Source organism: Panthera tigris, chromosome D1 (assembly GCF_018350195.1).
Source record: "Panthera tigris isolate Pti1 chromosome D1, P.tigris_Pti1_mat1.1, whole genome shotgun sequence".
NCBI lineage: Eukaryota > Metazoa > Chordata > Mammalia > Carnivora > Felidae > Panthera > Panthera tigris.
The window spans coordinates 60,151,035-60,164,637 of NC_056669.1; the positions used below are offsets into that span (position 1 = coordinate 60,151,035).

Here is a 13,603-nt window from a genome sequence, read left to right on the forward strand (position 1 = left end):
CTACACTGATCATTTTATTTTAACTTGAGACATATATGTAATTTATTCATCATTGTTTGATGTAGAGTTAGGGTCTTTCAATGTAGTTCTGCAAATTGCAATTTTATATAATCTTCCTTTGTAAACCATATCTTTAATAAGCTGTATACAATTTCCATTATAATAATTATGATGACTGAAGGAAAAGCAAGTAGCCTATAGTGTACTTTCTGGGGGCAATTAGGATTTGCTAACTAGAGAGTGATCTATGAGTGTTCAGCTGGCTGCTAGCATTAGTCAGTATGTTTTACAGAGGGAATACATATGGCAAGTTTATTCAGTAGAACTTGCATGGGAATCTTTTTTTAATTAAGTTTTATGGGTATATAAAGAGCTGTATATATTTACTGTATACAATTTGATGAATTTGGGAATACATATACAACTGTGAAAGCCCATAAATGTATTCCTCCCACCCCCTTTCGTATTATTTTATGTGTGTGTGTGGTAAAACACTTATCGTAATACCTACCCTCTTAGCAAGTTTTAAGTACACAATACAATATTATGATATATAGACCAACAGGTATGTGAAAAGATGCTCAACATTAATAATCATCAAGGAAATGGAAATCAAAACCACAATGAGATATCACCTCACATTTCTTAGGATGCCTATCATTGAAAAAAAAGAGCAGCAACAAAAAACAAATACTGGTGAATATATGGAGAGAAGGGAACACAGCATTGATGGGAATTTCAATTGGTACAGTCTTATAGAAAACAGTATGGAGGTTTCTTGGGGTGCCTGGATAGCTCAGTAGGTTGAGTGTCCGACTCTTGATTTCAGTTCAGGTCATGATCCCAGGGCCATGGGATCAAGCCCCTTGTTGGGTCTGTGATGACAGCATGGAGCCTGCTTGGGATTCTCTCTCTCTCTCTCTCTCTCTCTCTCTCCTTCTCCTCTGCTCACACTCTTGCTCTCTTTCTCTTTCTCAAATAAATAAACATTTTATATATATATATATATATATATATATATATATATATATATATATATATTTGAAAAAGGAAAGAGTATGGAGGTTTCTCAAAAAATTTAAAGGAAGCATTAGATGCCCCTGGAGAAGAGCTTGGTCAAATATTTTCAAAGTAAAACTTTTAATCATAAAACATACAGTTAATGGGGCACCTAGGTGGCTCAGTTGATTAAGCATCTGACTTGATTTTGGCTCAGGTTATAATCTCACAGTTCCTGGGATCCAGCCCCACGTTGGTCTCTGTGCTGAGCCTGCTTGGGATTCTCTCCCTTTGCTCCCCCATTTGCACATGCTTGCACAGGAGCACACATTCTCATGCTCAAAATAAATAAATAAACATTAAAAAAAAAGAGCACTGGGTGTTATATGTAAGGGATGAATCACTAAATTCTATTCCTGAAATCATTATTACACTATATGTTAACTAACTTGGATGTAATTTAAAAAATAATAATGAATTAAAAATAAATAAAACAATAAAACAAAAAAACAAAAACAATGACAAAAAAGAAACATAGAGTTAAGTTGCTACAGACATTTTGTGTTTGGTTTTGCATATTTTCTTCAATTCTTATAAATTGTCCCAGGCTAGAAATTACGTTTTTTTAAGGCTTAATGGTATATAGCATTATTTGTTATTAGTAACAAAGCATCTAGTATTATATTGAATTCATAAAACAGTAATTGTCAGAATAAGTAATTCTTTAATATAATAAATATGAAAATTTTATGGAGAATCTAAATGTAGACATGAGAGACATTTTATTGTTTCTATGTCTAACATAGATTTTTAATCTTGATTATTTTTTAATCATTGCTTCAGAATATCTAAATCTGTCTCTGCTGGCCTGCAGGAAAGATATGACATGCTAATATATGTGTTTATACTTTATAAATTTACGTAACTCTCTTGCTGTTCATCTAATCAGTGATTTTGTAATCCCTAGTACTTTTGCCTTGAGGAGTTTTGCTAATGGGAAATTTTCAATTTGAAATTTTCTTCTGTTTAATCAATCATTTAATTCTTAGGATTCTGACCACTGCCTTAAAGACATTTGTCTTTAATCAAATGTTCTTAATGTAATCTATTGGATAAAAAACAGGTATATGAGTGGTGTTGAGCAATTTTTTGGTGAAATATTTCCCCTTTTCTGATAGACCCAAACATAGAAGTGGGCCCAGTCTGCTGGTCCTGTAGATGTGAACCTGATTGATCACTACTAGAGACTTAGATACCTGACCTAAGAAGGGTCAGTCAGATGTTTTTCTCATAAGCATTTTTAACATTGTATTTAAGAATAATTTCTGTGTTATAGAAAAGCTGCAAAAACAATAGTAAAATTTTCATATGTCCTTCACCCTGATACTTCATTTCCTGGGTATTTGTAACTTCAAGGAAAGCCTGTGAAGACTGAGAAATGGCAGGCTTTTAAACTTCTCCTGAGCAGCCCATAGCTTCTCTGGCTTCTATGTCTTGGGTTTGGTTGTTTGGCTCCTCCTTGTATTGCCCTACATACTTTCTTAATCTGATAGATGTGCTTATTATTAAGTGTGCCCTTCACGTCTCTGATTATCTATCAGTAGTCCTAGTTCTGAGCTTTTAATCCATCTTCACATTCCATGGAGGTCGTATTTCCATGAACTGTTTTCAGCTGATGATTGAATATGGCAGGGAAACTAAGACAGGCCCATTCCTAGAAGGCACAGGATTCCTTTGACAGATGACTTTGACTTGAGGATACCTAATGGCCTTGACTAACTCTGTTTAGAACTGCATGGCAGTCTGGGATGATTCTTTCCACCGAAACTTTTTTTCCTTATTTTTCTGTTTAACTCAAGGTGAAGCTTACATTAAAGTATGACAGTTCTTCCAGCTTCCTTCTTGTCCATTCTTGACTTCTTCTTGTAATGTTCCCTAGCCCCTTGTTGGCTGTTTGTCTATTTTCTCCAGGGATGTCATGCTCTATTAACCATCCCCACAACTGCTTTCACTTTGAACTCTATTGCCTGTTCTTTGGATCTTGTTGGTTTTTATGATAATTGCAGCCCTCTGGTTTTTGGTGATTATCTGGCCTCTGTTATGTCCAGACCTCACCATATACATGGATATTAATGAGCCTGTCTCAGTGACCTTATCTCCTGTTGTCCCTGGTTAGCAGAAAAGAGCTACTTCTCAACTTCTTAGTGATGCTGGTTTCATTTTCACAGCTCATTCCTAATGAACTTAGTGAATGGTGTGTCCTCTAGGCCTCTCATGGAACACACCCTAGGGCAGATCTTCTGACCTTATATAATCTATCCATCCTGGTGTGCTCACTTTTCTCAGCCACTATTCTATTGCTTAAAGAATTGTTCATAAAAGAAGTAGAATCAGGAAATCAACATAGATTAAAAGAAAAAGAGGAAGGAATATGGTATTTTGGGGTGGGAAGTAGCAGAATTCAACTTGAAGTTAACCTGTTGCATTTGAGGAATGGTAAGAATGCAAGTCTAGTTAGAAAACCTGGCTAATTGGGGTGTCTGGGTGGCTCAGTCAGTTAAGCGTCCAACTCTTGGTTTCAGCTCAGGTCATGATCTTGTGGGTCATGAGATTGAGCCCCACATCAGGCTCCACACGGACAGCATGGATCCTGCTTGGGATTCTCTCTCTCCCTCTCTCTCTGCACCTCCCCCACTCATTCTCTCTCTCTCTCTCTCTCTCTCTCTCAAAATAAATAAATAAACTTTTAAAAAAAGGAAAACCTGGCTAATGAAGTAGATAAGCAAGCATGTTTTACTACAAGTCTAAGAGACTTTATCCATCCTTCTGAAGGAAACATTTTGATTCCATTTTTTCCATAATTGATCAGATGACAGTTTACTGGATGGATAAATTAAAGAGAGAAAAAAAGGCAAGGAACACAACAGATGTGCATGAATGAAAGAATCAGGACATATACAGTGTATGGAAAAACATAATGAAAAAAATCATGCCTTCACACGCACAGAGCTGTTTTTTTTTCTTGCCATACTCTTTTATTTTCTCTTGTGACCTATAGGATGAACTATTCAGATCCTTAAGACTCCCCATGATAATCTTTTTTCAGTGGTTTCCCCTTGAGGTACAAACTATTAGAATGTTAATTTAGTGAATTTACCTCAATCCCACTCAATATACTAAGCCAAGTACTAGTTTATTCCCTTTAATGAATTATACTAAGTAACATGCATATGTAGTATGCCAGACATTTTGTAGATCAACAATATAACTCAACCTAAATAAAATTATGCAAATATTTGCTTGCACCTTATAAAGTTCCCTAAATATATCAAAAGCATTTCCCTCTTGCCATTATCTTGTTCACTTTCTTAACTCTAGATATCCTCCAGAGATAGGCTCAATCACAGCAAACTTGGCAATACTGTGGCCCTTTGAGCATCTCACATATAAGTCCCTCAACTCTAATATTCCCAGGTGTTCTATCTTTCTGAAGCTCCAGTCAGCTAACAGACATATAGAATTACCAGAGCAAAAGTCCCCCATACATTCAGGAAGCACATCCAAATTTCTAAACTAAATCTACAAATCAATTCCTTTATAGAATAGTATTGTTCAAGCAAAAGATGTTCTTTAAGCAATTAATACAAATCCTACAATCTAAAGTCACTTAATAGAATCCAATGGGTAGAGAAAACAGAACAAAAAAAGAGGTAAAGTTTTGTATATTCTTCAATGCTGTGTCCAGATAGGACCTATGAATTTAAAACTCAGAAGAGTATTCTTCCATGAGGAGTAAAATGGTGATGCAGTACTTCTCACATTCTTCTAGTTTCTTCCAAAATATACGTCTCCTCTATTTACCTTTGGAAACATTTTCAACTTAGATGGCAACACAAACAAGAGGTATAATTTTGCCTTATCAAGTTAGTACATTACTTTATATTTGTTTATGTCACTGCTTCACACACTAGACTTTAAGCTTCTTGAGTGCAGAGAATATGTTCTTTTGAACTTTTGATTTCTATTGCTTCTCACAAAGCCAAACATAAAGTAGGATCCCAGTTGCTTGTGTGCTGGCAAATTGAATCTCTGAAAACTAAGAAGTCCTCATTTGTAGTGTTTTTCAGTTCCCAGGTATAAATGGTTTTTTCAAGCTGCCAGGACGTGGTGGAACACAGAGTTGAGATGAGATGCACAGCATGGCTGCCTGTAAGCTGATGTGCACTGGCTCCACGTGTGCTGGCCTTTTTTTTTTTTTTTCTTTTTTTTTTTCAGGCTTGTATTCTCCAGAGGAAAAGTTATCTGATGTTGTCCGTGACTCCATACAGGCCGTAACAGTTCAGAGAAAGTGACAAGTTCTAAATACAAGTCTAAATAATACAGCTTAACAATACAGCTGTATCCCAGTGTTTGTGGGCTACATGAAACATCCCTCCTATTGATTACTTTTACAACTGCAATAAAATTGATGTGACTCCACTTTCCTCTTCATTTTTGTACCATTTTATACAACTGACTTTTAAGCTTCTGCCTGTCTCTTAAATTGATATGGTTACCATAAGTTCTTTTTTAGGAACAAAATATTTTAGGTACGGCCATGTATAGCTGTTTATAGGCTGAACATCATAAATTATTTATCTCGATTCTTTGGTTGGTTAAGATAGCCATAGTAGGTCCTTTGTGGCTTTTGTGAAGCCTCTGAAATTTTATGGAAAATCTGAATGTGTTTATATGTGATTTTTCTGTGGAGAAGTCTTCATCCATTTCATTAGACTCCAAAGGGACTGTTATGCTTTAAAAGGTTAAGAAGCTCTGCCTCAAACTATTTCTAGTTCTCCAAAGTTCCCATTCCTGTAATGAATTAGCAAATGCCCCTAATCCTTGAAGCTGTGCTATTGGCTGTCCAATACTGATCTCTGGCTTACATGGCATGACATATCTATTCTAATCTTTTGAACTATTAACTATGAATGAAGAAAACAAACTATAGTCTAAGAAAGACAACACAACTTTCTTTTAAGGCATGATATATAAACATGAAGATTCTTACTTTTTCAGTTCTTACTTTTGATCTTATAATATTTTTCCTAGATGCTTTTGGCAGAGTGTTAATACACTAGTGAAGAGCATGGCATCTAAGACGCAGAAAGCCTGGATTCAAATCTCAACCCTCAGCCATGTCAGATGTCTGGCCTTTGATGGCCTAAATGTCTTTAGGCCTAACTTTCTTCATCTCTAAAATGTAATTAATATTGTATAGTTCACTGAGCTCTTTGAAGAGTAAATGGAATATGTCTTAAAAGCTGTTAGTAGAACACATAGTATAAAGTGGTCACTAAATGTTAATTACTCTGAGTATTTTCTTATTTCATTATCAATGATTTTCATGTTTCCCTTTTGGACTATAAAATTCTTGGGATGTGACATATTTATGACTGAAAACACAAAGCCACTCTCTAAATATTTGTTGATTAAGGAATAAAATGACAAAAAAAATCTGATAGACAGTAACTTACCAGGACTACTTTTCTACAGTGAAAGTCACTTTTTTCAGGTTTTTCTCAAACAAACAGCTCTGTTTGTTTTGCAAGGAGAAGACTGAGTATAGCTTTGCGAATCTGTTTTGTTTTTACACTATAGATGATGGGGTTGAGCACTGGAGGAAAAAGCAGGTATATATTAGCCATCATCGAATGGACCACTTTGGGGGCTGATGGACCATAGCGATGCACCAAGGATAGGCTCATCATGGGGATGTAGAAAATAGCGACCGCTCCAATGTGGGACACACAAGTGCTGAAGACCTTATGGCATTCTTCAGGGGAGGCAATACTGAGCACACAGCGAATGATCAAGATATATGACAGGATAATGCATGGTGTATCTACTCCTGTGGTCAGGATGAGATCAATTAATCCACAGATGCTGTTGGCCTGAGTATCTGAACATGCTAATTTAATCACATCTGGGTGGTAGCAGTAGGAGTGGGAAAGGACATTTTCTCTACAGAAATAGAGAGGCTTAAGGAGCAAAAGTAGTGGTACTGTTATTACTACACTACGTATAATCATTAACAAGCTCATCTGAATTATTCTGGAATTAGTGAGAATAGTAGTATACCTCAGAGGATCACAGATGGCCACATAGCGGTCAAAAGCCATAGCCACCAGCACCCCAGATTCTATGACTGTAAATCCATGAAGAAAAAACATCTGGATAATGCAGGTATCTAGATTGACTTCTGTTGCATCAAACCAGAGGATACCTAATGTTGTTGACATTGTAGAAATGGCCAACCCCAAGTCAGCAGCTGAAAGCATAGAGAGGAAATAGTACATGGGTTCATGGAGACTCTGCTGGGTAATGATGACAAACAGGATCATGCTGTTCCCAGAGAGGGCAATGGCATAGAGACAGCAGAAGGGGATAGAAATCCACACATGGACAGACTCTAGGCCAGGAATTCCAGTCAATAAGAAGGTTGGAAATTTAGATGTCAAGTTACTTAAGATCTGCATGTTTTCCTGGATTCGTAGCATGCTGTCCTCACAATGCTCACATCCTATAGGAATAATAAATTACATTGTCACACAAAAATTTCTAGATAAATTTTCTTCTGCTTAAGGAGAGCTATATAGGTCATAGATAAATACTCTATCATTGAGAAAACTCTAAATCAAACTCTATTTTAAGTATACATACTTTTAAATTCAAGGGAAATATGTCTAATTTATGATGATAATTATTTGCTATACTGACAGAATTTTAGTTCATAAGATTCTATGGATGGATAATTACTATATAATAGATAATATAATTCAATGCATTCCATTTTGAATAGGTTGTATATTAAATGACTAAGAGAAACCCACCTAAAGATATCCGTGGCTCTCCCGTGCCCACATGGGTATCAATTTCCAGGCAAAAGTCTCCAGATTTTTGCTGATAATATCCAGTTGGAAGTTATCATTATATAAGTGCCATTTCAATCCAACAGTGTGGGTGAACAACCTCAGAGGGTAGATTTACAAAAGAAAACCAATGAAGACCAACTCCATAGAAGTTACTGGAAAGGACTATATACCCTAAAGCAAGGCTAGATGCTTTACAGGAACCATTAAAACCAAGAGAGGTGATGATATGACTGGGTGTTACATGAACAACAATGTCAAAGTGCTTAAGTGGTCAAATCTTCTAAGGATTAAAAATTTCAAATGCACCCAAGGAGCATAGTGACCCTAGAAAAAACAGTTGAGTCTAGGGATGACAGCTGAGAAGCTGCTACAGTGTCTTGAATGAATGGAAAAATGAGTAGTAGAGGCACAGGTAAATTATTTCGGGAGGTCATCAGTGAAGGCAAGTGGAGAAATAGGCCATCACTAAAGAAGACCAGAGGTGGATGGAAGATTTCTACAAGATTAGACAAACTTAGAGAAATATATATATTTATAAACTGAGGCTACAGATATAGAAGATAGTGAGAGATTGAAAACATAGAACAATAGGGATTAATTGGTATAGAAAACTCAGTAAGAAAGTAGTAGGTGATTGAATACAGAGCATAACAGTAATTAACCCTCAGAAAGATAAGGATCACCATTTCCATTGACCCTCTAGAATAAGTGGCAAAAGAGTAGATTGATGGAGCGTCATGTGAGGGAATTATGAGGCAGTGCCTGTTTGGGATTTTTTTTTCCTTTTTTTAAAATTGTGGTCAAATAAATCTAATATAAAATTTACCATTGTTAGCATTTTTAAGTGTACATTTCAGTGGTATTAAATACATTCATAATATTGTACAAGCATTATCACCATCCATCTCCATAACTCTTTTCTTCTTGTAAAACTGAACTGTATACCCATTAAACACTCAGTCCTCTTTCCCCAATTATCTATGTAGAGTTCTCACTACTCTTAACATCTCATATAAGTGGAATCACACAGTATTTGTCCTTCAGTGACTGGTTTATTTCACTTAGTGTAATAACCTGAAGAGTCATCTGTGTCATAAAGTATGTCAGAATTTCCTTTTGTTTCTAACCAGTGCCTACTTTTTTTCCTTATGAATTATTAGGGGAAAATTTGCTGCTGTTCAAAGCGTGTGGAGTGATGGAGGCTGGTTTGAGGACATGATAGAGGATTTAAATAGATGTTACAGGGAATAGAGGAGACAGTTGAATCAATACACACAGAAATGTTATAAATATTATAAAATCTTGTTCAATTAAAATGTTTAACATAATTTTGAAAGCAATACATTTAATTGTTGAATTGTTAAAATCAATTCTAGGAAGACTTAAATCAAATAATACCAATGGTAGTTATTGTAATGTTAATACTTTTCAATCAAGCTTTTAACAATACTAGGTAAAGTTTATTATCTGAGAGTAAATACCCCATAATAAGCATATATGTTACAATTCCTTTTAGGTACTTTCTGTGGTTCCTTTTTAAACTCTAGTTCTCAAGGTTTCCATTCAGTCTGTGAAAAATTGTAATTTTTATCTATCAGCTAGTAGGAATCAGATATCTGTGTGGTATGTGGATCCCTTAAGACAAGATGAATCCTAGTGTTACCTGACTTTTCTGAAAGTTCATATGAATATTTGTGAATAGGCAACAAAGTGTAAATTCAACACAATGGACACCTTTTTCTACCTTCTTACCAGCTCAACGTGGAAAGAGGAGCCTTCTTTGTCTTCACTCTCAGAGAGAGAACGAGATACACTTCTGGAGCCATGGACTTTATACCAAAGTGGGTTTGATCTGTGGGGCCATTGGTGAAATGTGCATCTCCCTGAGGCCATATTCAGAGGAAAACTGAAATCTTCTGTCTCCATCTGTAAATACAGGACAATGCTGTATAATCTCAGAAGGATTTTAGCCACTAACTCAAGTGACTAGTAATCAACAGGGATTAAATGCAAAACATGTAATTATCCATATAAATGGAGAGTTTAGACAGTGTTGTAGGCCCTGTGGAATAGAGGGATGCATGTTATGGATTAAGGATTATCAGTATGCTGGGAAGACAGTATAGCAAACCAGTGTTCATTGGAATAACAATTATAGTGACAATTAGGAGAGAACATATCCCCCCAGTTTCCAGGCCCCTATCCTTACATTTTTGCATTGACACATCGGGAGGGTGATATATCTACTCCCAAACCTTCTCTGCCCAGACACTCACTAGCTTTTCCCCAAGAAATGGGTCAGCTCTTCACATATAAACTGGGACTTCTTAAACTAGTAGTTGAGTCACTGTGGGTGAATGAGTTCTCATGTGCATGTGTTCTTGCTCTCATACTTGCTGTTTTCCTGTGGTATTAAGTTCAGGGGCCTAAGACTCCTCGGGGAGTGTGACCATTGTTGTCAATGTGGACAGTTGCATCATGGAAGCAGGTTACTTTTTAGTCCTAGCAATTCTAATTCATTAAATTTTTTTTTCATGTTTATTTATTTTTGAGAGAGAGAGAGAGAGCAGGGGAGGGGCAGAGAGAGAGAAGGAGACACAGAATCAGAAGCAGGCTCCAGGCTCTGAGCTGTCAATACAGAGCCTGATGCGAGGCTTGAACTCACGAACTGTGAGATCATGAACTGAGCCAAAGTCAGATGCTTAACCGACTGAGCCATCCAGGTACCTGTAGGCCTAGCAATTCTAGATTCCTGGGAAAAAAGAAGACCCAGATATGAACAGTATATTTCTCCTTTATAGAGAAGTCCCACACAGGCAAGAACAGTTTTACGTTTACCTAGACATCAATAAAATCAGTAATCTCTTCTATATTTAGCTATTTTTCTTTAATTTCCATTTGGCTATTATTTCTATGCTTCCTTGTTTAAGAACTCTTAATGCCAGGAAGTCTGAGGGGTTCAATTCAAGTGCTATAACTCTATGTGGAACCCCTCAAGTGTCTGGACTGATACTTCAAACAAAAAAATGAAATATGAGCAAATCATAGCACAAAATTTTATGAGTCAGTGAGAAAAAATTCAAAGTTTTACCATTGTTGCCTTCATAGAGGTTACAATATAACTACAGTTTCCATCCAAATCTTTCTGTGGTGGCCAGACTATAAAATAATAAAATCAACCCTGATGATCCCTGCCTCCTTGAACTCTAGTGTAATCCTTTGCCCTTGAATATGGGTAGGATCTGTGACTTGCTTCTAACCAATGGAGTAATAGCAGAGGTGATAGGATATTACTTTCATGGTTATGTTACCTAAAATGTGGCTCTGATGAAATGACAGCATGGTGCTTTGGCACATGGCAAAGAACTGAGGGCCATCTGTAGCCACCAACCAGCTAGGAACCAAATGTGGCTTCCTTTAGCAACAGCCAGCAAGAAACTGAATCCCTCAATCTAATAGGCCACAGGGAACTAATGGAATCCTGCCAACACCCATGTGATCTTGAATGCATATCCTTCCCCATTTGAACATCAAGTGAGATCATGGCCCTGATTATACCTTGATTACAGTCTTGCAGACTCAGCTAAGCTGTACCCAGACTCCTGATTTACTGAAGTTGTGAGATAAATGTTTTGAGCTTTTTGAAGACACAACATTTGTGGTAATTGTTATGTAGCAATAGGTAATTTCTATTGAAGGTCTAAAGCAATCTGTTTCAGTTGTTTTTCCACTGCTCTACTATCTTGGGGTTGCTAATGAGCATGAAAACACTAACATACCAAGTGACATTTACTTATTCCCTGAGTGATATGTCATGACTATGGAAGTTTTGAGGTTATTGAGGAAAATGATTGTGCTTTTTATGGTTTATGCATTACACAAAACACCCAGAACACATCTGGATACATCATAGGAAGCAAATAATGGCTTGCTGAGTTGTAAATAAACTTGTTATAAAGACAGTAACATGCATTCAGCAAGGTATGCATGTGAGTGTACTGCTCACTGATTCATCACATATAATTGCAGGCCAGGTAATGGTATAGAATAGAGGCCAGCAAGTTTTTTTCTTTTCTATAAGGAATGGATAGTAAATATTTTAGGCTTTTTCAGGCCATATAGTATTCTGTCTTAACTACGCAATTTTGATGCTGTAGCATGGAAATATCTATAGTCCATTCTTATTTGGTGTAACTCTCTTCAAATTGAACTTCATTTATAAAAACAGGTGGTAGGCCAGATTTGGCTTTTAGGCTGTAGTTTGTTAATTCTGATCCTTACTACATATTCTCTTCTAGCCCATCCCGATAACTGTCCTCTCCTCTTACAACCAAAGTAACTACCATCCTGACCTTCAACATCCTAAATTGGTTTTCCCTATAATTTGCATTTATAATATAATAAAATATATAAATTGAATAATACAGTATGTATACTTCTGTTTTTGGCTCCTTTGACATTATCATATGAGATTTTTTCACATTGTGTATGACAGTTGTTAATTGTTTTTAATTCTTTTAATTATATGAACATAGCAAAAGTTAATCAATTTTTCCTTTCTTAGATACTTTCTTTGTTTTCAGGTTTTCGTTATAAATAATTATGCTTCTATAAACATTATTATGCCTTTCAGAGCACACATATATACATATCTGCTGGTTAATATTCTAGGAACTAAATTGCTAGGTCAACTTTGAGATACTCTCAAATGTTTTTTGCTTTTTTGTATTTTTTTCTAATTTCTTTTTTTTTAAATCTTTTTTTAACGTTTATTTTTGAGACAGACAGAGACAGAGCATGAATGGGGGAGGGGCAGAGAGAGAGGGAGACACAGAATCGGAAGCAGGCTCGAGGCTCTGAGCCATCAGCCCAGAGCCCCACGCGGGGCCCCAACTCACCGACTGCGAGATCGTGACCTGAGCTGAAGTCGGACGCTTAACCGACTGAGCCACCCAGGCGTCCCATCTAATTTCAATGTTTATATATTTTTGAGAGAAAGAGAGACAGAGTGTGTGCAGGGGAGCAGAGAGAGAGAGGGAGACACAGAATTCAAAGCAGGCTCCAAGCTCTGAGCTGTCAGCACAGAACCCGAAGTGGGGCCACGAACCACACGATCATGACCTGAGCCAGTCAGAGGCTTAACGGACTGAGCCACTCAGGCGCTTCTCTCAAATGTGTTTTGAAAGAATTTGTACCAGTTTACACTCAGACCAGCAGTATGCGAGAGTTTCTGTTGATTCATACCTTTACCAGTATTTGATGTTATCGTATTTTTAAAGTTAATCATTCCTATGGGTTTGTAGTCTGATTTTAGCATTAATTACCATTTTCCTAACTAATGATATTGTATACCTTTTCAAATGTTTAATGGCACTTTGAATATAGTTTCTTATAAGACTGTTCCAGACTTTTCCCCATTTTTCATTGGCTTGTTTGATTTTTCTTTTGAATGTTATAGAATTCCATGTATATACAGGACAGGAATTCTCTTTTTAATATTCACTTTCTGGAAAATGTCTGTGATGAATAGATTTCCAGTTTTTTTTAATATGAAATTTATTGTCAAATTGGTTTCCATACAACACCCAGTGCTCATCCCAACAGGTGCTCTCCTCAATACCCATTACCCACCCTCTCCTCCCTCCCATCCCCATCAACCCTCAGTTTGTTCTCAGTTTTTAAGAGTCTCT

At 36.5% G+C, this 13,603-nt stretch overlaps 1 protein-coding gene across 1 annotated transcript; it reads right to left on the reverse strand.

Annotated features, from left to right (window-relative positions):
• Nucleotides 1-6,520: 6,520 nt before the first annotated feature.
• Nucleotides 6,521-7,538, reverse strand: LOC102970158 (olfactory receptor 51F1). Its single transcript, XM_007089411.2, is given in 2 exon segments — nt 6,521-6,605; nt 6,607-7,538. Coding segments are annotated over 2 exon segments (1,017 nt in total).
• Nucleotides 7,539-13,603: the final 6,065 nt, after the last annotated feature.